The 20,489-nt window shown below is 64.4% G+C and overlaps 11 protein-coding genes across 11 annotated transcripts; 6 read left to right on the top strand and 5 right to left on the bottom strand.

Moving 5' to 3' along the window:
- The first annotated feature begins 118 nt into the window (after window positions 1-118).
- Window positions 119-929, top strand: AMSG_01836 (uncharacterized protein). The gene is made up of 3 exons (XM_013905892.1): window positions 119-244; window positions 455-612; window positions 739-929. The coding sequence occupies exons 1-3, from the start codon at window positions 154-156 to the stop codon at window positions 883-885; spliced, it is 396 nt and encodes a 131-aa protein (XP_013761346.1). The 5' UTR covers window positions 119-153; the 3' UTR covers window positions 886-929.
- Window positions 749-1,748, bottom strand: AMSG_01835 (uncharacterized protein). The gene is made up of 2 exons (XM_013905891.1): window positions 1,585-1,748; window positions 749-1,487 (listed from the first exon to the last, which is right to left on the bottom strand). The coding sequence occupies exons 1-2, from the start codon at window positions 1,601-1,603 to the stop codon at window positions 958-960; spliced, it is 549 nt and encodes a 182-aa protein (XP_013761345.1). The 5' UTR covers window positions 1,604-1,748; the 3' UTR covers window positions 749-957.
- A 487-nt stretch (window positions 1,749-2,235) lies between these two features.
- AMSG_01834 (exodeoxyribonuclease III) lies at window positions 2,236-3,523 on the top strand (the record flags this gene model as incomplete). Its single annotated transcript, XM_013905890.1, has 1 exon — window positions 2,236-3,523. One exon carries the CDS (start codon window positions 2,236-2,238, stop codon window positions 3,493-3,495), a length of 1,260 nt encoding a protein of 419 aa, XP_013761344.1. The 3' UTR covers window positions 3,496-3,523.
- Window positions 2,924-4,409, bottom strand: AMSG_01833 (uncharacterized protein; the record flags this gene model as incomplete). Its single annotated transcript, XM_013905889.1, has 1 exon — window positions 2,924-4,409. One exon carries the CDS (start codon window positions 4,407-4,409, stop codon window positions 3,504-3,506), a length of 906 nt encoding a protein of 301 aa, XP_013761343.1. The 3' UTR covers window positions 2,924-3,503.
- Window positions 4,410-5,114: 705 nt separating this feature from the next.
- AMSG_01832 (uncharacterized protein) lies at window positions 5,115-6,356 on the top strand (the record flags this gene model as incomplete). The annotated part of the gene is made up of 1 exon (XM_013905888.1): window positions 5,115-6,356. One exon carries the CDS (start codon window positions 5,115-5,117, stop codon window positions 6,354-6,356), a length of 1,242 nt encoding a protein of 413 aa, XP_013761342.1.
- AMSG_01831 (phospholipase D6) lies at window positions 5,699-7,366 on the bottom strand (the record flags this gene model as incomplete). Its single annotated transcript, XM_013905887.1, has 2 exons — window positions 5,699-6,770; window positions 6,812-7,366. 2 exons carry the CDS (start codon window positions 7,364-7,366, stop codon window positions 6,360-6,362), a joined length of 966 nt encoding a protein of 321 aa, XP_013761341.1. The 3' UTR covers window positions 5,699-6,359.
- Window positions 7,367-7,877: 511 nt separating this feature from the next.
- AMSG_01830 (uncharacterized protein) lies at window positions 7,878-10,565 on the top strand (the record flags this gene model as incomplete). The annotated part of the gene is made up of 1 exon (XM_013905886.1): window positions 7,878-10,565. One exon carries the CDS (start codon window positions 7,878-7,880, stop codon window positions 10,548-10,550), a length of 2,673 nt encoding a protein of 890 aa, XP_013761340.1. The 3' UTR covers window positions 10,551-10,565.
- A 94-nt stretch (window positions 10,566-10,659) lies between these two features.
- AMSG_01829 (uncharacterized protein) lies at window positions 10,660-12,134 on the top strand (the record flags this gene model as incomplete). Its single annotated transcript, XM_013905885.1, has 2 exons — window positions 10,660-11,823; window positions 11,853-12,134. 2 exons carry the CDS (start codon window positions 10,660-10,662, stop codon window positions 12,132-12,134), a joined length of 1,446 nt encoding a protein of 481 aa, XP_013761339.1.
- Window positions 12,129-13,073, bottom strand: AMSG_01828 (uncharacterized protein). Its single transcript, XM_013905884.1, has 2 exons — window positions 12,761-13,073; window positions 12,129-12,707 (listed from the first exon to the last, which is right to left on the bottom strand). The coding sequence occupies exons 1-2, from the start codon at window positions 12,936-12,938 to the stop codon at window positions 12,160-12,162; spliced, it is 726 nt and encodes a 241-aa protein (XP_013761338.1). The 5' UTR covers window positions 12,939-13,073; the 3' UTR covers window positions 12,129-12,159.
- Window positions 13,074-13,404: 331 nt separating this feature from the next.
- Window positions 13,405-15,239, bottom strand: AMSG_01827 (uncharacterized protein; the record flags this gene model as incomplete). Its single annotated transcript, XM_013905883.1, has 2 exons — window positions 13,405-15,059; window positions 15,203-15,239. The coding sequence occupies 2 exons, from the start codon at window positions 15,237-15,239 to the stop codon at window positions 13,405-13,407; spliced, it is 1,692 nt and encodes a 563-aa protein (XP_013761337.1).
- A 552-nt stretch (window positions 15,240-15,791) lies between these two features.
- On the top strand, window positions 15,792-18,962 carry AMSG_01826 (rho GTPase-activating protein 22; the record flags this gene model as incomplete). Its single annotated transcript, XM_013905882.1, has 4 exons — window positions 15,792-16,435; window positions 16,664-17,843; window positions 17,924-18,870; window positions 18,944-18,962. The coding sequence occupies 4 exons, from the start codon at window positions 15,792-15,794 to the stop codon at window positions 18,960-18,962; spliced, it is 2,790 nt and encodes a 929-aa protein (XP_013761336.1).
- Window positions 18,963-20,489: the final 1,527 nt, after the last annotated feature.

Below are 20,489 nucleotides of genomic sequence, written 5' to 3'. Positions count from 1 at the left end.
GTGGCATAGCAGTTCTCTCCAACAGCTTGATGACGTTTGTTGTTTGGATGACGTGTCTGGCTATGGTGGGCGGCTTTCGTGAACAATGCGGCGAATGCGGCCAATTTGGTGGCGCCATCGATCTCTCTCGCCGAGACAAAATCATCACTGGCGATGCTCCGCGCTGGCTTTGGCCTCATTGCTCTACCGATCATCACATCCCGCGCGTTTACCATGTCAGCTACGCTCAAGACTACCCCTCCTAGTATGTGCTTTTTGAGGCATGGTAGAAAAGGGGTGTGTTTGTGGTGTGTGTCTGTGGTGTGGTATGAGTATGGGAGGTGGGAGCAGCTGGCTGACGCGCTGCTGCTCAACTCGAGCTGGCTGACGGAGGGGGGACGGGTGACGGGGGACGGGTGACGGGGGAGGAGTTAGAGGGCACGAGTACTCATGGTTGACACATGGTTGGAGGTAGTTACGTATGAGGTCTCTGGCTTTGCGGCTTGTGGCTTCTACCAGCGGGCCAAGACGCTTGTGCTGAAGCTCGAGCAGGAGCGGGAGGACGTCAAGGCCAAGGTGATCGAGTTTGACTCGCGTTCCGACTACAAGACTGCGCTGCCGCAGCTGAAGGAGGTACGGCAGCAGTGGTGTGTGTGGGGGGTTGTAGTGTAGTGTAGTGTTGTCTGGTATGTGTGCAGTGTGCAGCTCACAGAGTGCGGGCGACGGGGCGATGGGGGGTATGGGGCCGGCTGTCAACAGAACGTGGTGTCGGACAACGATGCACATGTGAGCCACACGTCGTCGCCGCTAGTGGTGGCTGTCGACAACAACGATTCGACCAAGCGCGCCTTTATCGGCGGCGCGTCCGAGTTCCAGGCCTTTGTGGACGAGCATCAGCTGCTGTAGCAACGCGAGGGTGGCGTAAAGGAGACGTTGTTACGCAAGGAATAGTGAGCGAGAGCCACCAGGCGGCGGATGTCAGAGCAAGGCCGGCGGCGACCAATCCTCGGGGATGAGGACAAAGCGTCGGGTCTTCTCGGCGTAGGGCAGGGCGTCGTCGGCGTTGGTGTAGTGCTTCTCGATGATGGGGAGAAAGGCGCCGGCTTCGAGGTCCCGATCACAGTCGTAGTGGACAGCAAGAGCGGTCATGACCGACCAAGCGTGCAGTGCGTTCTCCTCCATCAGGCCGCGGGCGTCCCAGAGACCGTCTCCGACGGGCTTGATGCCAAGCTCGGCCATGACCGCCAGAGCACCATACAGGTTCTCCATCTTGCCGCGATCCGAGACGGCTGCCTCGTTGTAGACGCCAAGCGGCTTGCCCTCTAGCGCCTCGAGCAGCATCCACAGGCCGATGCCGTTGGCAAAGTCCGTGACAGGATCGCGGAGCGGAGTGTAGCCAGCACCCGTATGGTATCCCCGCATGCGCTCGTTGAAGAAAGCCATGCAGTTGGAGAGCAGAGTCCGCGCCTCCCGCGAGCGCATAGCCTTGCGATGGACATCGAACACAACTGGTGGTTGGTATGGAGATGATGGATATGCAATGAGTGTGAGAGGGGGGGGGGGAAGAGGGGGGGGGAGAGGGGGGGAGACAGAGAATAGGCGTACCCTTTGCTGACGAGGCCATGGTGCGCAGGCTGGATCTGTCGACTGCACAGGTTTGGAGGGTATGTGGTAGAGGGAGGGGGGGGAGGGAAGGGATAGGGGACGGTGTGTGTGTGCGTGCGTGCGTGGAGGGGTTGTTGTGAAGGGTTGCAATATAGAGGGGTGTGTTGTGTGTTGTGTAGTGGGTATCTGCATGTGTACTTCCCCCCCTATGGTCATGCCCCCCCCCCCCCCCCCACAAATAAACCCACCCATTTTTCTTCTCCCTTTCCGCCCCGGTCTCTGCACCTGTGTCGCCACGGGCCCCTGTGTCGCCACGGGCCAAAAAAATGGACGTCATGTCGGGCCTGGAGCCACAGCCATCACCACCAGCATGACCAGTGCCAGCGACAAGTACGCCGACTGACTGCGACTGCCACTCACACCACTACTACCACTACCACTGCCACACACACACACACACATATACGCTCTCTCTCACGCACTCGACTCCGCTCCATCACCATGGCTATGCCATCCTCGCCAGGCTCGCGCTCTGCCGCAGCAGCACCCTCCCCTCCGCCTACCACCACCACTGCCACCACTGTCACCACTGCCACCACTGCCATCACTGCCGCTGCCACTGTCAATAGTGGTGCTTCTGCTGGCGCATCGATGCGCATCATGTCGTGGAACATCAACGGGTTGCGGGCGCTGCTGCGGAGACACAACTCGGACTACGGCGCACTGATGACTCAGCTCGGCGAGCCGAACGTGCTGTCGCTCCAGGAGACCCGGATGTCGCTGGCTGCGCTGGCGGGTCTCACTGCGCTTGCGCCGCCGGGCTACGAGGCATACTACGCCTGCTGCGCCTCTCGCGGGGGATACTCGGGCGTGGCGACCCTGGCGCGGGCGGGATCGGTCCTTGCCGCTTTTGACTCGTTTGCCAAGGCCGCCGCGGCTTGGACGCCCGACGACGTGCTCGACGCTGCCATGACTCCACACCCGCTCATGCCGACCGGCTGGGCTGGTGAGGGCTTGCAGGCCGAGGTTGATCGCCAGGCCGCACCGGCCGGATCGGACGCATCGTCGCCGGCGCCCGAGTCCGTCGACGGCGACGATCGCGTCCCGGCGCCGCCGACCACACTGCGCCAGTGGCTCGACACCTGGGCCCCGCGCTTTGATGCCGAGGGTCGCATGGTCTTTACCCGCCACGGCCTCGTCGGAAGCGACAAGGACATCCTGCTGTGCAACGGCTACTTTCCCAACGTGGGCCAGGGCGGCGAGCGCGTGGCGTTCAAGCACGCGTTCAATGCGCTCATCGCCGCGCTTGCGACCGCCTGGGCCTCTGCCGGCTTCCACGTCGTCATCCTCGGCGACTTTAACGTCGTCCATCGCGACATCGACTGCTTCCACGCCAATCCTCCGGCGCACGAGGCGGGTCTCAACCCAGCCGAGCGGGCGTGGATGGAGTCGCTTGTCGGCAGCGGCGGCGCCTTTCTCGATGCCTTCCGCATCTTCCATCCCACCGAGTCGCGCAAGTACACATGGTGGTCGGTCAAGAAGAGCCGCCGGCCGTCCAACAACGGTTGGCGTCTCGACTACTTTGCGCTCTCACCGTCGCTCCTCGCCGAGGAGCTTGTCGCCGACTCGGACATTCTGCCCGACGTCCATGGTTCGGACCACTGCCCGATCACACTCACGCTGTCCGCGCCATGCCGCCTTCGCGCTCCCGACGAGCACGCCCCGGCCAAGCTTCCGTCGCTCTCACTCCTTCGCTCGACCTCGACTGCTTCCATTGCCACAATACTCGACTCGAACCAGCCGACCATCGTCTCAATGTTCAAGCGTCGGCGCCCACGTGACGACGACGACGCCGGCCCGTCGGGCGCATCGCCGACCAAGCGCGCGAAAGGTCTTGGCGGCTTGTCTTGAGCATGAGGTTAAAACTGTGGATTGAGGCGGAGCTTGGTGCACATGACGTTGCCAAACGCGTTCCACACGGCCTCCCACTCGCCAGCCGGCGCCTCAAAGATGAGGATCCACGTGGCCTGCGTCTCGCGGTTGTACCACACCACATTCATGTAGTTGGCACCCATGACGTTGTCGCGCAGCAAGGCACCTTGCAGCAGAAACGGATACGGCGAGGCTGAGGCACCGGCGTCAAACTGCGAGACCAGCGTGAGGCCCTGTGTGTTGCCGGCCCCGTACTCGGCGGCAATCGTCTGCTTAAAGTCGGCGTAAAACGTTGGTGCCGTCCGCACCACACGCACCGAGAGCCCGACGTCGTACTGTGCGCCTGACGACCGTGGTGCTAGCGGTGACCGCGTCAGCAGCAGCGTCGACGACTCGGCCGTCAGCATCGGCGTGTACGTCCACCCCACAGGCAGGAGCAGCGCCGATCCGAAGCGCGCCACCCAGACCCACTGAAAGCCGTCCGGCGGCGGCGGGAGGTCGCCGGGCAACTTGGTCGACGTTGTGCGCGACGTCGACCGCGCGCGGTAGTCCATGGCGTATGCATCGCCCTCGCGAGCATCAAACACCCCGCTCTCCTCGCCGGCAGCATGGATCGAGCCCGACGATGCCAGGTAGTTGGCGTACGTCGCCGCCGTCACCACACCGGCTCCGATGAGGAAAGAGGCCACAACCAGCTTTTGCCCCGGAAACCGCTCAGTCGATCCGTGTCGATACACCTTTTTCGGTTTGGCCGGACCCAGCCGGAGCCACTGCCGCCACCATGCACCGCCGCCCGAGCCCGGCCCGCCCGAGCCGGCCCCTCCCACGCCGCCCTGCTTGGGCAGCGGCAGCGGTGGAAGTCGTCCACCTCTGGCCCCTGCCACTCCGCCCATCGAGCGCCGTGCAGCCGTCAACCTCATCCACCCCATGATCTTGGTCGATGACGAGGATGACGAAGGAGGTGTGGCCGTCGTCGTCGGCCCCGTGCGCCCGTCCAGAGGCTCTTGCCACCTTTGCGCCTTGCCACCGCAGCCGCCCGTCGTGCCGCCAGCGGCCGCGACAGCGCAAGTCCGACACGAGTGAGGGCACGGCAAGCAAGCATGATAAGAGTCGAGTGTGCGGGGGTGGGGAGGGGGAGTGGCTGGCCCCGTTGCTCTTGTTGCCTCGGCTGCCGCCAGAGGGCGCTGCGGCTGGGATGGACACACGTGGCACGTTTGCGATTGGTTGGCTGGCTCTGGCGAGAGCGGGCACTGTGCCACTGCTACACCTCATCATCGGATGACAAAGGCGCGATCGCGCCCATTGCACACGAGGTCGAGTTCGGGCGCGGTGACGACGTACGATACCGGCGAGGTATGAGTTCTGGCAGCACGGTAGATGCCGATGGCGAGGATGTTGTCGTGGAGGAGCGCTGTGGCCAGTAACGACTCATGCTGCATGCTGGTGCTGCTGGCCTCTGATGGCTGAGTACGGTGGGAAACGGAGGACGGGTCGGTCAGGAGGGCGACGGCATTGTCCAACATCGGCTGTAGATTTGCGACCAGATGATGGAGACAGGCAGGTCATCGAGACAGCCGACTTGGACGAGGGCGGGAGGCATGGGAAGGTACAACCCGTCCAAGTATCTGGAAGTGTTCTACCGATGGCTTCCTAGCCAGGGCTCTGTCTTCGGGGCCATCATGCCGTTTATGGTTGCTACGCTAGCGGTCAACGTGGTCCTCCTCGTCCTCAAGTCCGAGTTTAAGACCAAGGTCGGTCTTCCGCTCTCGGCCCACTCCATCTTTGGATTTCTGCTCTCGTTCCTTCTGGTGATGCGGACGACCATGGCATACCAACGATACATGGAGGGCTACGCCGCCATGTCGCTGATGGTGCGGTCGGCGCGGACGGCGACGCGCGAGATTCTAGTGGCGGGTTCGTCTGGCTCGGACGCGAGTGTAGCGCGGTGCGTCCGGTACATCAAGGCGTATCTGTTTGTGGCAACCAAGCATTTGCGATCGGAGGCGCTGGAGCTGGAAGAGGTGCCGGATGGGCTGCTGACGGCACGCGAGACAAACTACCTTGCGCCGCGGTCGCGACGCTCGTTGCTCATCATCGGCTGGCTGGCCATCGAGGTCGAGGCGCTGCACTCGATGTCGGCCATTTCGGACATGCACCGGTTGCACTTGCTCAACCACCTACAGGCGCTGACGGATGCGTTTATGGGCGCGACGCGTGCGCGGGCCATGTTCATCCCGTTCCCGTTTGCGCAAGTTTTCATCGTCTCGCTCACGCTCTATTGCTTCTCGCTGCCTATCGTCCTCATTCCGATCTTTGGCCGATGGTCAGTGGCACTCACGGCCTTTGCCTGCTTTGTCATCTTTGGCACTGCCGAGGTGGCGCGGCGGCTGGAGTCTGCCTTTGAGCAATACAGCGGGTTCGAACCCATTCCGCTCGACCTCATCATTACCGCCGCCTTTGACGACATCGACGCGTATGTGGCACAGTTTTCCGACTTTCGGCGTGGCCTCACTTTTCATCGCAAGGCGCTGGACGATGCCGAGGCTGTCGACGACGCGACCCGTGGGACGTGGATTGGCCTCAACTCGCTGGCGCCCGAGGAGCTCGGCCCGCCCGGCGAGATGACCGAGGCCGAGAACGTGGCGCTGGGCATGGCGATCGAGACCGACACCGTCCCGCACGAGATCTCTGTTGCTGTCTCGGAGCTTGTCGAGCTTGACGAAGCGCTCGAGCGGGCGCGGTCGGCAGCGGGCTCAGGCATGAGCTCAGTCAACGGATCTGTTGCTCCAGACGAGCACGAGCAGCCGATGGTGCCGAACGAGTCGACAATGGAGCCGTAGAGACTACGGGCCGAACGAGTCGAACGAGGCCCAGAGCTCGGCAAAGTGGTCGACAAACGGAACAACGAGCTCCGGCGTGTTGCTCACGATGATGTTCTCGTTGTTGACCGACGCCGCGGCCGAAGTCCAGTTGAACGAGCCGGTGAGGGCGACGGCTCTGTCGACGACCGCAAACTTGTGGTGCATATGGGCGGGCGTAGTGTCGATGCGGACCGGGATGGATGCCGCCGCCAGCTGCGAGATGTCCGAACCCTCGTTGGTTAGCGTCTCGTTGTCGGTGATGATGCGGACGGCGACGCCTCGGGCAGCAGCCTTGATGAGGGCGGCGACGAGGCGCGGCTCGGTGATGGTAAAGACGCAGACGTCGATGGAGGCCTCAGCAGCGAGAAGAACACCGAGCAGCTGGCCGAGCGTCTTGTCGTTGTTGCTCGTCGGAAGCTGCGAGAAAAAAGCACCTGGTTGAGCGCGCCAGGCGGGTAGGCGTGGATGTTGACCTCGGCGGCAGCTGCACCCGAAGACGATGCCACCACATCCATCTCGTTTTCATCTAGCGGCGGATAGCGCGAGACAACGGTCGGCGGCACGCCGGTGACGGCCTGGATGCCACGGAGCGCGGAAGCGGCGGCATCGGCGTCGCCTCGAACCCGGACGTAGCCTTCTGTCCCGCGCCGAGGAATGTCGATCAGCGCGTGGCTCTCGGCCTGCAGCGCACGCAGAGCGGCGCCTCCAGGACCGATGATGCGCCCGTAGAGACCCGGATCGATGCCGAGCTCGAGCGTGACCAGCGGCTCGTCGGAGATGGCATGGCCGAGGATGGAGACAATGGCGTCGATGGCGTCTTGAATAGCGGGCTCTGACCCCGAAATGACCACTGCGTCCGAGGCCTCGGCCCTCCGCGGGATAGTGAGCGAAGCACCCGTGGCGGCCTCCACGTCGCGGGCGACTGAGCCGCCAGGCCCAACAATACGGCCATGCTCCTCCTTGGGAATGTATACAGTCAGTAGCGGCATGGAGTCGTTGGAGTCGATGGAGTGGGATGTGGCGAATTGCCCCTGTTCCGCCTGCTGTTTGCCGGCGACGACGGCAGGGTGGCGGAAAGCGTGACGCTGTGCATCTGATTGAACAGCGAATGCCAACGATGGCAAGGGGCGATCTTGCCCGAGTGTGTGACGGATGTCGGCTGTAGCCGCGTTTGGTGGTGGTGACGAGGCGCTGACCAGGCTACCATGAGGCTGCCATCAGGTTCTCGCCTGCGATCCGGCCGTGATCAGGGCCGTGATCAAGCTGCGATCCGGCCGTGATCAGGCCCGTGATCAGGCCGTGATCAGGCCGCGTTCAGCCTTCCAGGCTGCAATGTGGTTGCGACCACGGTGCGATCAGTGGCTGTTCCGAGTCTGAACAGGCTCTGATCAGGTGGCGATCAAGTCGGAGCAACTCGGCAAGAGCAGGCACACCGCACTCCGACTTCACCCGGGTATGGCGAGAGCAGCATGTCCAAGATGGGAGTACAACTGGGGTGGAATGGTGCTATTGCTGGTGGTGCTGAGCGCAGGTACCGGGCTGGCTGGCGGTGCTGGGCTCAACATCGACCTGACAGCAGCAGCGGCGGGCGGGCACGATCCGGCGGCACTGGGAGCGTCTGCGGCGGTGGTAGGGCAGTCTCGCGACAGGCTGCTGGTCTCGGTCATGCACCCACAAGTGCCGCTGGATGCGGGTAGCCCAGATGTGGTCAAAGAGCGACTTGAGGCGGCCCGGAAGGCACTGGCGAGCGGAGGGTCTGACCAGGCCGCGACGGTCGTTGCTGACCTCGCCGAACTTGTGGCGGACGAGGACGGCGAGGCGATGCGGGTGAGCGCGCATGCGCTAGCGACGGTGCAGCCTCCACGTATGGGTGAGGCGCTAGAGTTGCTTGCGGCTTGCCCAGCTCCCGAGTGCGCGTTGACTCGCGGAGTTTGGCTCGCGGCGGCGGGCGAGACGACGCTTGCGTTGGATGCACTGCTTGCGGCAGTGGCAATGGGTAAGGAAGCCGGGCGCGAGCTTGCAGACGCGCATTACGCCATGGGCATGGTGCTTGCCGGGGCTGGGCGGCTGGGCAAGGCGCGCGAGGCGCTGGCGGCAGCACTTGCCGTGGACGCAAACCATTTCTTGGCGCTGATGGAATCGGCGCACCGTGAGGAGGACCCGGAGCGGGCGTTTGGGCTGTATATGCGGGCGGCCGAGGCCGATGCAACAATGATCGAACCGCTTCTGGGCGTAGCCGAGCTGATGATCAACGGCTCGGCGTACAGCTCTGCGCTGGTGTACTACACTCGGGCTCTGATGCTCGATGCGTCGTCAGCGCCGGCCCTGGCTGGCATGGCGAGTGTGTACCTGCGATTGGGACGGCCGCACCACGCGCTGGCAGTGCTGTCGACTGAGTACGTGCCGGAGCATCCGTCGCTCGAGTACTTGCGCGGCCTTGCTCACTTTGAGGCTGGCAACATCGCAGGCGCGGCGGCGTCGTTCCTGGAAGTAACCAAAGCCAACGCAACCCACGGCGGGGCGTGGGCGTCGGCGGCGCGCTCGCTGCTGGAGCTGGGCATGCTGGATGAAGCCAAGGCGGCAGTCTCCATGGCGCACCGCCTGCTGTCGGGCTCCAAGCTTGTGCGGATGCTGGTTGCCGACATCTCGATTGCGAGCCGGGCGCCTCCGGCGTTTGCGGAGCAGGTTGTTCTCGACATGCTGGCCCGCAACAACTCGCGCGCTGCGCTCGGCATGGTTCGTGCACGCGCCGAGAGTGACAATCCGCTACCTCACCATTTCGAGCCTGTGCTGACAGCTCTGGCTTCGGGCTCTTTGCCGGGCATCTGCGAGCTGACCAGCAGGGACGACGGAAGTCTCACTGGTCTGGAAGCACTCGCAAGCGCACGGCTGCTGGCACCACCGCGCGGCGCAGGCAAGGAATCAAAGCTGCCGAGTCGGTCGTCGTCGGCACTTGCCCGTGCGGCGTGGCGGTACCTTGTGGATGGCTTGGCGTACACGCGCGCGGTGGCCGTGCTCGACGCTGCGCCTCCTAGCAAGGACGATGTGAGCGTGACGCGCGGAAAGGCGCTGGCATCGTGGCTGGCGCGTGCGAGCTTGGTCGGACAAACCGTGCTTGGGCCGGGACTGGCGGTTGCCGAGGTGAGCCGCGAGTGGCAGACGTACCTGCTGGCACAATGGGGCGTTTCTAGCGGGCGGATGGAACTGCTGCCGCGGGCAGCCGGGGATGTGCGGACCCGGATTGGCCTGCTGGTGACCCGTAGTGCGTTTGGTGGGCTTGACCGGGTCGGCAGCACTAATCCGCTGGAAGCGCTTGTGCTTGCGCTGCGGAGCGTGAACGAGAATGTCGAGGCGTACGTGTACCTTGCCGATGCCGAGCCCATGGCACGGGCAGCCGGCGAGGCAGCGGCGGCGGGACTTCGCAATGAGTCGCGGATCGCTGTTGCCGATCTGCACCAGGTCGCAGCGCCTGTGGCACTCCGGCGGCTTCGCGGGGATTCTTTGGACCTGCTTGTGGACCTGTCGCGATCGTGCGAGCCTGCACTGGGCGGGCTCGGGCCGATTATGGCGGCGAGACCAGCTCTGAGCACGGCGCGGCTGTTTGGGGCGTCGGGCTGTATTCCGACGACTAGGCCGCCGATCGGGTTGCGGGCGGCGGAGGGCGATGACCTTGCCGACGTGGCGTCGGCTTGGGCTCCGCCGGTGGACATCAGTCTGCGGCAATCCGTGCAGGCATCGATGGGCTGGGATAGTGCAGACGGAAAGGTTGTGGGCACGTTTGGCGCGCTCTCGTCTGATGTCGACGCTTGGCTGAGGAAGCCGTCGCGAATCAACCGGGTTGTGGTGGGTGTAGGCGCCGGCGAGGCGAACCTGCACGATCGGTGCACGGCGGCCAAGGTGAGCTGCGCATCGATGGATGCGCACGCGGAGCTTGTTGCCGGGCTGGACGAATACGCGGCGCTTCTCTCTTCGCACACGACGCTGGCGCAGCTCGAGTGGGTAGTCCTTGCGCTGCGGTCCGGGGTGGAGGTGACGGTGGTTCGACTCGACAGCAACATGTCTGAAGCGGGGCGGCGGATCCAGCGGGTGGTGAAGCGGTATCAAGCAAGCGGCGGCCGCGTGGGCGCCAACCCGATGGCTGCATCCGTCGCCATTGTGAATGCGGCCAAGTAAGTAAATGCCATGCCGGCGAGCGGTGCCTTTTTCGGCCAAGGCTTCCACCGCCAGGCTTCCGACAGGAGCGAGAGCAAGAAGCACGGCTCTCTACAGGGTCAAGCAAAACATGGCAGCGATTGGAGGGCGTGTGGCAAAGACGGTGTCGGCACTGGCCGAGGCATGGTGTGTGCGGACCGGGGCAAATAGCGTGGGTAAAGCGCTGGCAGTGGACGAGCTCAGTAACGTGTGGCGCGGCTTGCCTTACCGCATGCCGACGGATGACAACGCGCTGGCTAACATGGTGAGCCGCGGCTTGCTGAGTGCCGAGAAGGCCGAGGTTGTGGCGGCAGGATGCGCGCCGGTGGCGCTGGCGTCGATGCGGGGAGTGCTGGAGGCGTTTGCGCGGGTCCAGGCGACTGAGATCGGCGCCGACGCTGCGAGGCAACTGTACGGCGACGGGTCGGCGGAAGCGGTGATGGCGCGGCTGGTGGCCAAGCGGCCGCTGATGTTCATGAACGGCAACGACTCGCATTTGTTGCGCGACGGAACGAGCCGGGGCTGGGGTGTGCCGGAGCCGCGAGCCGAGTACATGGACTACGACGAGATGGTGTACTCTGCGCTCATTGGGGTCTCGTGCGTGACGCCGTTCATCAACCAGGGCGGGCGCTACAACCGGGGCATCTTTGTGGGCGAGGACACGTGGGCAGATGAGGTCGAGCCGCTGGGGGTTTATGTGGGCATGGTCGGGGCGCGGTTCGAGGTGCGGGGCAAGATGGAGTTCTCGTACTGCGGGTTGGCGCAGGATGAGGCGGTGCCAGCGGCCGGTTACGGTGACCCGAGCCATCCGGAATATGAGGCATCGGCGCAGCTCAATGTGTTGGCGGCAGCGCTGGGCGTGGCACGGTTTCCGAGCTACGATGAGGCGGTGCAAGGAGCAGCGCGCGGCGCCGAATGCGGGGACGTGGCCAGCCACCCTGACGAAGCACTGGCCTTGCTGCCCGAGGCAGTGACAACAGCAGTGTCGCGTGTGCTGGAGCAGGTGCCGCGGTTTGCGCCTCTGCGCTCGAGCGCGGTGCTGGACACGTTGGTGTACGCACGGCGCATGGCGGCGAGCGCATTGCTGTTCCTGAGGGAGGCCAACGCGCGTGGGGCGGCTGCGGGGCAGCCTGCATACTGCCATGTAGTTGGGCTTGGGCTTGGGGTGTGGCAAGTGACCGATTTCCAGGCGCAGGTGTTTGTGGATGTGTTTGGCGCTGTCCTCAAGGCCGAGGCTCTGGAGCACGTTGGCATTGTCGACTTTTCGTGGATCGGGGAGTGCAGTCGTGCGCGGGGGTAGGGGCTGGCGAGGTGTGCGGCCTCGGCTCGACGCGGGTCCAGTTCTCGAAGCGCGATCCGGCGGCCAAGCTCAAGGGCGAGTTTGCCGACCATGTGCTCGTGGCCATGTACGCGTGGGACTCGAACGCGTACCCGGGCAATGAGTACTGGGTCGGGGCGCTGTCGGCGTCGGGAGACCCGGCGGCAGCGTGCTGCTCGGCGATTCCGGAGCTGCAGAATCCGGATGTGAACCCGTTTGTGGAAGGCGACAATGTGGTGTGGTTGTGAGCACTGTTCAGTTTACTATGGCTGGTTAACCTTGGATGGCTGTGTCGTCGCCGCCGGGCAGGCCGTCACGGATCCTCTCTGCGGCGGTCTTGATGGCTTCAGCCGAGTCGTCGAGCAGCGAGTGTTCTTTGGACTCGGGCTCTGCGCCGAGGACGGCGTCCTTTGCGGCGGTGGCGTTCTCGACAACGGTGTCCTTTGCGGCGGTGGCTGTGTCGGACCAGGCCTCGGCCTTGCCGAACACCTTTTCCTTGGCAGTCTTGCCCCACGACTGTGCCGTGTCGCCTGCGTCGGCAGCCTTGTCCTTGATGGTCTCCTTGGCGTCAGCGGCGGCATCTGTCGCGTCGTCGGCCTTGCCGAACACGGTCTCCTTGATGGACTCGCCCCACGACTGTGCCGTGTTGCCTGCGTCGGCAGCCTTGTCCTTGATGGTCTCCTTGGCGTCAGCGGCGGCATCTGTCGCGTCGTCGGCCTTGCCGAACACGGTCTCCTTGATGGACTCGCCCCACGACTGTGCCGTGTCGCCTGCGTCGGCAGCCTTGTCCTTGATGGTCTCCTTGGCGTCAGCGGCGGCATCTGTCGCGTCGTCGGCCTTGCCGAACACGGTCTCCTTGATGGACTCGCCCCACGACTGTGCAGTGTCGCCGCGTCGGCAGCCTTGTCCTTGATGGTCTCCTTGGCGTCATTGACCTTGTCCATTGCGTCCTCGGTCCACGCCTTCCCAGTCGGCGTCCCTGCAGGTGTCCCGCTGCGGACCGGGACACCGTGCATTACCTGCTCAGTCATAATTTCCAAATCGTCTTCCATTGTTATTGTTGTTGCGCTTGTGCTTGTGCTTGTGCTTGTGCTTGTCCTTGTGCTTGTGCTTGTGCTTATGCTTGTGCTTGTGCTTGATGTCTGCTTATGGCGATTCAACTAGGGCCAAGCGCGTCGCTTTTTATTCTGTCGCCTGTGGATGACTGTTGGCTGATTGCATGTCAGCAGCCGTGACGGCCGTGTGACGTCAGGCCCAGTCTGGCCGGCATCCGATTGTTCGGGAATCTCGGAGGGGATAGAGGCCACCAGAAGCACGATACACACATCCAGAGGCATGGATAATGTCGGGCATGAGTAGGGGCTTGGTGTGAGTGTAGAAACGGGGTTGGGGGAGGGTGATTGTGAAGGGGCGCGTCCAAGAGTTATCCGGCAGGTGACGCATGGCTTGCGGACTGCAGCAAAGGGTGGAAGAGGCGCATGGTGTGGTAGTTGCTCAACGTGGGGCACGGTGCAGTATTTATGCCACAGCACCGGCGGCGGGTTCGGAGCCTGGCTCAGAGGAAGGGGCCGAGGGTGCGGCGGGAACATCGTTGGACTCGTCATCGTCGGACGAGTCGCCGTCGTCCAGCGAGATGCCGGAGAGGCGGACAAACTTCTCGATGTCGATGGGAACGGGGTTCTGGAGCGTCCGCTCTACGCGGGCTTTGCAAAACTTCTCCTCCTTCTTAAACTTGGCGTAGACCTGGCGGCGGGTGCGGTTGGGGAAGAGCTTGGCGATCATGCCAAAGTCTGTACCGAGCTGAGCGAGAGCCTCGTAGAAGAGCTCGAGCTCTTCGGGCGACCACTTTTCGGCAGACGTCCTGTTGATAAACGACGACGAGGTGACGCGAGACGCGTTCTCATGGACGGTGGCGTACTGGCGGGTCGCCGAGGTATCGTCGGTCGAGGGAGTGTAGGTGAGTGATTCGGCAACAACCTCCATCCGGCCGTTGACGATGCGGATGCGCGGCGCGACCGGCGGCGCAGAGAGCGCGAGCGGCTCGGGTGGGCCGGCAGGCACCGGCACCGGCACTGGCAGTGGCTCTTCGACCGGAATAGGGACTGGGCTTGGTGCCTCTTCCTCTTCCTGCATCGGGAGCGGGATGTCCTCGGGCTCAACGCCCTGAATTTTGGCAAGCTTCTCGCGCTCTTTGCGCATGCGGTTGCGCGCGGCACGCGCGGCGGCCGACCGCTTGCGCTTCTTGCGGGTTTCGGCCATCCGCGCGATGGCAGCAGTCGTCGGGACTCCGGTTCGGTTGTCATGGATAAGGTCACGCATGGTGAGCCGGTGGACGCGCGGGGCGTGTGCGGGCGCGGCGGCTGGCGCCGCCGACTCGGTCTCAGTCAGCTCTCGCCCCGTCCCCGGCCCGTTTCCTGCGGTGGACGCACTCCGCGGCGGAAGCGCGACCGGAGCAGACGGTTGCTGCTTCTGTTGAGCAGCCGAAGTTCGACTGCCGGTGCGCGCTCGCTTGGCAGCCCTTGCGGCTATTGCCGGCTCGTTGCCGAGCTCGCGAGCGGGGCGCTTGCGGAGGTTCTCCTCGAGTCGGCGCTGCTTCTGGCGCTCAAGACGCTGCTCGTTGGCACGGGCCTCCTCATTCGCACCCGACGAGATGCGCGGGAATACCAGGTTGCCGTCAAGGATCGACGTCGGGGTCGGCGCCACAGTGGCGTCACTCGCTGCCCCGGCGGCGGCCGGCATGCCCGGGCGGCGCCAGCTGGCCTCGGCCTCGGCCTCGAACCGGGTCGCTGACAGTAGCGACGCCGGTGCGCGGCGTTCCTCATCGTCGTCGTCTGCCCGCGGCCGAGCCGGAAGCGGCTGTCGCGGCGGGACACGGACCGACGGCCGCGAGACCGCCGGTCGCGCAGGCAACGCTGCTGAGCTTGTTGCGACGACGTCCTCGGCTCCTGCACCGCCCGCTGCCTCGGACCCGGTCTCATCGACAGGCTCCTCGGGTGCGACGGCTTCCTCCGGCGGCTTCTCCCGTGTCAAGGCATCGAGATCGAGGCCAGCTGATGCGAGGGCGTTGGCTCCGGTCTTGCGGCCCTTCTTGCCCTTCTTCCCACGCTTGCCCTTCCTGCCCTTCTTGCCGAGCGCAAGCGCGGGGACAGCACCTGCGCCCGCCGCCCGCGACTCTATCCTCGACCATGCACATTCCCCGTAGCAACCGCTCCTTGTGTGAGTCGTGCGCCTGTCTCCCGCGGCGGTACTCTCGTTACGCCCATCGACCCATCCTCTGCACCCCTGGCGCTGTGATGGCGGGCGGGTCTGAACGTACGCAGCAGCAGATTGGTCGACGCCTGCGACGACGACATCGCCCTGACTTGTGACGCTGTAGTGCGAGGGTATGTATGTAGAGCTTATGCGTGTGTCTGGGTGGTGCGGGTGGTAGTGAGGTGGTGGATGTGTCTGTGGTAGTCAGCAACGGGTGAGGGTGGCGGTGAGGCTGTTTGGCTGGTCGGTTTGTCGGAAGAGGAGAGAGAGAGAGACGGGGGGGGGGGGGGAGGAAAGGGGGTGGATTCTGCCATTCAATCCAACCCATGCATTCACTTAATTTCCTTCAATTGTGTCGGTTGACGGTTGGCTGGCAACAATGGCTGGGCTGGCTCACCTGGCGAAAGCAGCCCACTCGCAGCCTTTCCGCCCAACCGAGCTCGATCAAGACAAGAGCCGAGGCCAGGCTTGCACACCGACAACCACCAACTCGGAGCTCCACCGCACTCTCTTACAAGACACGCTTGTACTACCACAGCCTACCCAACGGCTGCCACCACAGCTTGGTGTTTTACTTACTATTCTGGCCTTGAGCACCCCCCCTGGCATCTTCCCCTTCGAACCCTCTCCGCCTGGCGTCCTTTCCGGAAATCATGTCGTTGGACAAGGAGCACGCACCTGCGGACGGGAGGAATGGGCAAGGGAGTGAGGAGGGCGGGGTAGAGAAGGGCAAGGGTAAGGGCAAGGGCAAGGGCAAGGGCAAGGGCAAGGGCAAGGGCAAGGGCAAGGGAAAGGGCAAGGGCAAGGGCAAGAAGAAGATCAAGTACCTCTCGGTCAAGGTCACCTTTGTGCCGTTGCCTGACGCTCCGCCGCCAAAGGGCGGTCCGCTGGCGACAACGATGATGCTCGACTTTCGGCCGCAGGCAACCATGACTGAGCTCGCACTGGCGGTAGCGACATTTTATGGGGTCGACGATAAGCGCGAGCGGTTCCATTTCACCGATGGTGACGGCGGCGAGCTTGAGCTCGACTCCAAGGGCCGGCTGGTGCTCGACACTGCTGTTCTGGGCAAGGGCCTTCTCTTCTGCCCAACAGACGACGTAGCGTTCACCAGCGCGGTTCCAGAGCGAGCGGATCCACGGGCGTCACGGCGGATCTCGCTGGCGCCGGGCGCACACGGCGCGCTGCCACTCAACGCCCCGCCGCCGCTGCCCAAAAAGCGTGTTCTGCGGTGCACGGCGTGCGAGGGCCGGATCGATCCCGAGTCATTTTACATTGCGCTGTCAGCGCTCGAGACGTACCACGTCAAATGTCATGAGGAGCTGTGCGCGCCGCCGCCGATTCCTGCACGGCCGACAGGCAAATCGAGGCCGGTGATCACGAGCGGGCAGTCGAGCAGAGGCGGGCGGGCGGTGCCGGGGAGACGGCGCGCGCCGCCTCCCAAGCCAGATGGCGAGCCGGCGGCACCCAGCGTGGGAGGAAGGGGAGGTGGTGGAAAAGTGGCAGCTCCACTGATGGCGAAGAGGCACCGCGGCGGGCCGCCGGACCGCAAGCTCTCGCTATCGACGATGATGCTCAACGACCAGGCATTCCACGCCAAGCTGGGAGCGGTGCTTGGATCGACGCGTGACCTCGCGCAGATGGTGCGGAACACATCGGACGCGCTGGCGTCGACGATGAATGATCCGGTGCTTCCGATCATGGTTGTGGGTGCATCGTCGGTCGGCAAGACTGCGCTCTGCCACCGGATGGTGGCAGACTCGTTTCTGGCCGAGTACGCGCCGAGCGTTCAGGACACGCAGTACGGGACGAAGCGTGTCGATGGCGTCTCGTGCCTCATCTATGACACGACACCGCTAACCGAGTGGGATGACACCAGTTTGAAGCTGTCGGACCATGGCTTTGCTGTGTGCTTCTCAGTCATGTCACTGACGTCGCTGGGACAGGCGCGCAAGCTGCTCTCGTCGCTCTCGAAGGCACTGATGGTGGTTCTTGTGGCGACCAAGGGTGATGCACCCGACGCAGAGCGAGTAGTCGATGAGGAGGACGCTCTGGATCTGGCGGAGGAATTCAAGCGACCATACCTGGAGACGTCTGCGTCGAGTGGGGCCAACGTTGGCCGGATCCTGGAAGAGCTGGTCTTCCAGACCCGACAGTACAACCGGCGGTTGCTGAGCTCGCGGTCGCGCAAGGGCTCGTCGTCCAAGCCGACCAAAGCGCAGCGAAAGGCGGTCAAGGCGCAGCGAAAAGCGGCGGCCAAGGCGGCCAAGAAGCGATCTGCCGCGCCGCCGCCCAAGCCGCCACCGCCAACGCTCAAGGTACCTGAGGCATTTGGCGCGACGCTGGAGGCGACGCTGGCGGCCGATGCCGCCCGCGGCGGTGAGCTGAATCGGGCCAATCCTCAGATCCCTTTCATCATTGATGTGGCGTGCCAGTACTTGCAACAGCCAGAGAACGCATCGCTTGTGGGTTTGTTCCGAGTCTCACCGATGGCGGCACAGCTTGACGACGTGCTTGCCTCGTTTGACAGCATCACGTGCGTCGAGGACCTCGACGACGCCGTCGAGGATCCACACATTGTGAGCTCGCTGCTCAAAAAGTACCTCCGCGAACTACCGGAGCCGCTCTTGCCCGAGGACGAGTTCGACGATGTCATCGACGATGCTTCGAGCCTGGTCGCTGGCGACGCCGACCCCGGACCGGTGGTGGCGTCGACAATGGCGCGGATCGATGCACTGGCTGACCCACCGCGCCACCTCCTCCGCTACCTGCTTCAGTTTTCAAGACCATTTCCGGCTACGCGGCCATCAACAAGATGACTGCCTCCAACCTTGCTATTGTTCTCGGCCCGAACATTCTCCGCAAGACCGGGCTCTCGCCGCTGGAGGAGCTTGAGGCGTCCAAGCCCATCTCGGCGCTGACCACGGCGCTGATTGCTGCGGCCGAACCACTGGGCGCTGATGGCGACGCATGCGACACCGAAGAGAGCGCGCCCAGACCGGTATCGCCCAAGGTCGCGTCGTCGCCAAGCACACCGGCGCCACCGCCACGCAAGGTTGTGCCGCCACCCGACGCGTCGCCAAGAACACCGGCGCCACCGCCACGCAAGGTTGTGCCGCCACCCGACGCGTCGCCAAGCACACCGGCGCCACCGCCACGCAAAGTTGTGCCGCCACCGGACGCGTCGCCAAGAACACCGGCGCCGCCACCACGCAAGATCCTGCCGCCACCGGACGCGTCGCCAAGCACACCGGCGCCGCCGCCTCGTAAGGCCGTGCCGCCACCGGACTCGCCGGCACTGCCGCCGCGCAAGGTTGTGCCGCCGCCCCGGCGGCAGGAGAGCAAGGAAACTCCGATCCCACTGCCTACACGGTCGGCGTCCAAGTCGGCGGCGGCTCAGCGTGCGCTCGAATCCGGGCGGCGGCCGCCGCGATCGGCGTCGGCCGGGCCGGGCGCGAGCCCTACGGTTGCGTGCCGACGGTCGGCGACAGTGCACTCTACACCACCTCCACCGGTGGCCAAGATCAAGCGAAGCCACGCGCCAGTGCCGGCGACCGCGGTGGCCACGGTCATGGTTGCCAAGCCAGCGGCAGCAAGACCGCGACCGGCGCGGGCGGCACCGAAGCCTGTGCCCAAGACCGGGCCGCGCCCAGCAGCATCAATCAAAACCGCCAGCAGCGCGCCGGGTCACAAGGATTCGGACATTGTCGGTGTGGTGGCACAACAAGTTTTGTTGGCGGCGCAGGCAAAGGGCAAGCCTGTGGTGCAGGTGGCCATCAGCGAGCAGAGCAGCGGCAAGAAGAAGCCGCCGCCTCCCGTTGTGAAACCCAAGCCCAAACCAGGAGTCAAGCCCAAGCCCAAGCCGGGAATCAAGCCCAAGCCCAAGCCGGGAGTCAAGCCCAAGCCGGGGGTCAAGCCAAAGCCTAGACCGCCGCCGAAGCGTTGAGTGAAGCCTCGAGGCCAGCGCGGACAACCGCGTACCGGGCCCGGACCTGGGTCAACTGCTCGGCGAGGACAAAGCGGGCGGCGAGCTTGTCGTGGCGAGCATGGGGATCGAGGGCGCGAGGCCGGGCGAGACCCACGCGAGGCGGAACCGTATGAACAGGGTCCGCATCAGCAGTGGCGAGATGCTCGTTCTCGCAGAGTATAAAGAACTCCGGCAGCAGCCGGCGCGCAGGGTCTGCCACTGACCACACGCCACTGGTTGCGGCTTCGGCCTCCTCGGCAGAGGTAAGTGCAGCACGGGCGAGGATCCACCAGCATAGCCGTGCATCGGCCATCTCGTCGATGCCCAGGTCGGCCGATCCGTCGCTGTCGTTCTCGTCGCCGAGCATGCGCCACATAGCGGCCGTGGCAGAAGCCATGCTCTCACCTGCAGCACCATCGGGACCGGATGAGAGGCTACGGACAAGCTGCGATGGGACAGCATCAGCCGGCGCCATACCTGCACGGGTAAGCAGCTCTTGTAAGACCACCGGCTCTGCAGTACTCCCTCCCCAATCGGTGACGAACCAGCCAGCATCTGCTGCCGCGGCCATCGGATCGACGTCCCAAGCAGCCGTCGCGGCAAAGGCGGCAAGGGACGGCAGTGCCGCGGTCGGGACGGCAAAGAACAGTCCGCGCTCGACAATGCCATCACCTGCACGACATGCAGCATAGGCGGCAGCCGCTGGGCCATGGGAAAGTTGGGCAACAAGGAGCGGATGCCAGGCTGAGCGCTCGGGGGCGGCGAGCTGGGCCGAGCGGACGACGCGGACGACGTCAGCACGGGCACGCGAGCTCTCGTCGAGAAGATCCAGGCCGATACGACTGTCAGTCTCATGGCTCAATGTGGCGTCGAGATATTCAACCAAGGCGCTAGCGATGCCCTGGGCCACATCACGGGCGGCGAGGCGGCGCTCGAGGGCGACCATGGCGGCAGTGACCGCGAGCTCATCAGCAGCAACAGCGTGCCATGACGCCAGCGCTACCGCTGCTGCCAGCTCATCGCGCTTCCGTCTTGCGCGTGCAGCAGCCAACGAGAGCAAGGAAGTTGAGCGAATAGTAGGGAGGGCCGGGGGTGGGAGTGGCGATTGGGGGCGAGCCATGGTTGCCCCGGCGTAGCCGCGGGCGCAGTGGAGTGTGTCGCAACGATCATCACGTCGATGCCGTGGCTATGATCATGGCTGCCGCGCGGGGAACAGTCATCCCAAGCCGGGCATGGGATGGGTGTGTGTGGACTGGCAGAAGAGAAAATGATGGTGATGGTGACGATGGTATGGTGATGATGGATGATGATGATGGTGGTGATGATTGCGGTGGTGATGGTGATGATTGCGGTGGTGATGGTGATGCCCCTCCCCCCCCCCCCC

This window comes from Thecamonas trahens (assembly GCF_000142905.1).
Source record: "Thecamonas trahens ATCC 50062 unplaced genomic scaffold supercont1.7, whole genome shotgun sequence".
NCBI classification, from domain to species: Eukaryota; order Apusomonadida; family Apusomonadidae; genus Thecamonas; species Thecamonas trahens.
This window is presented reverse-complemented; position numbering and strand designations above follow the sequence as displayed.

Bases quoted from the DNA above. Each gene is read 5' to 3' on its own strand.
- AMSG_01836 (XM_013905892.1), top strand. From the start codon at position 154: ATGCTCCGCGCTGGCTTTGGCCTCATTGCTCTACCGATCATCACATCC. The intron at 245-454 runs GTATGTGCTTTT...GGTTGGAGGTAG, and splicing joins GCTCAAGACTACCCCTCCTA to TTACGTATGAGGTCTCTGGC. The intron at 613-738 runs GTACGGCAGCAG...GGCTGTCAACAG, and splicing joins CGCTGCCGCAGCTGAAGGAG to AACGTGGTGTCGGACAACGA.
- AMSG_01828 (XM_013905884.1), bottom strand. From the start codon at position 12,938: ATGGAAGACGATTTGGAAATTATGACTGAGCAGGTAATGCACGGTGTC. The intron at 12,708-12,760 runs GTGGGGCGAGTC...ACGACGCGACAG, and splicing joins CGCGGCGACACTGCACAGTC to ATGCCGCCGCTGACGCCAAG.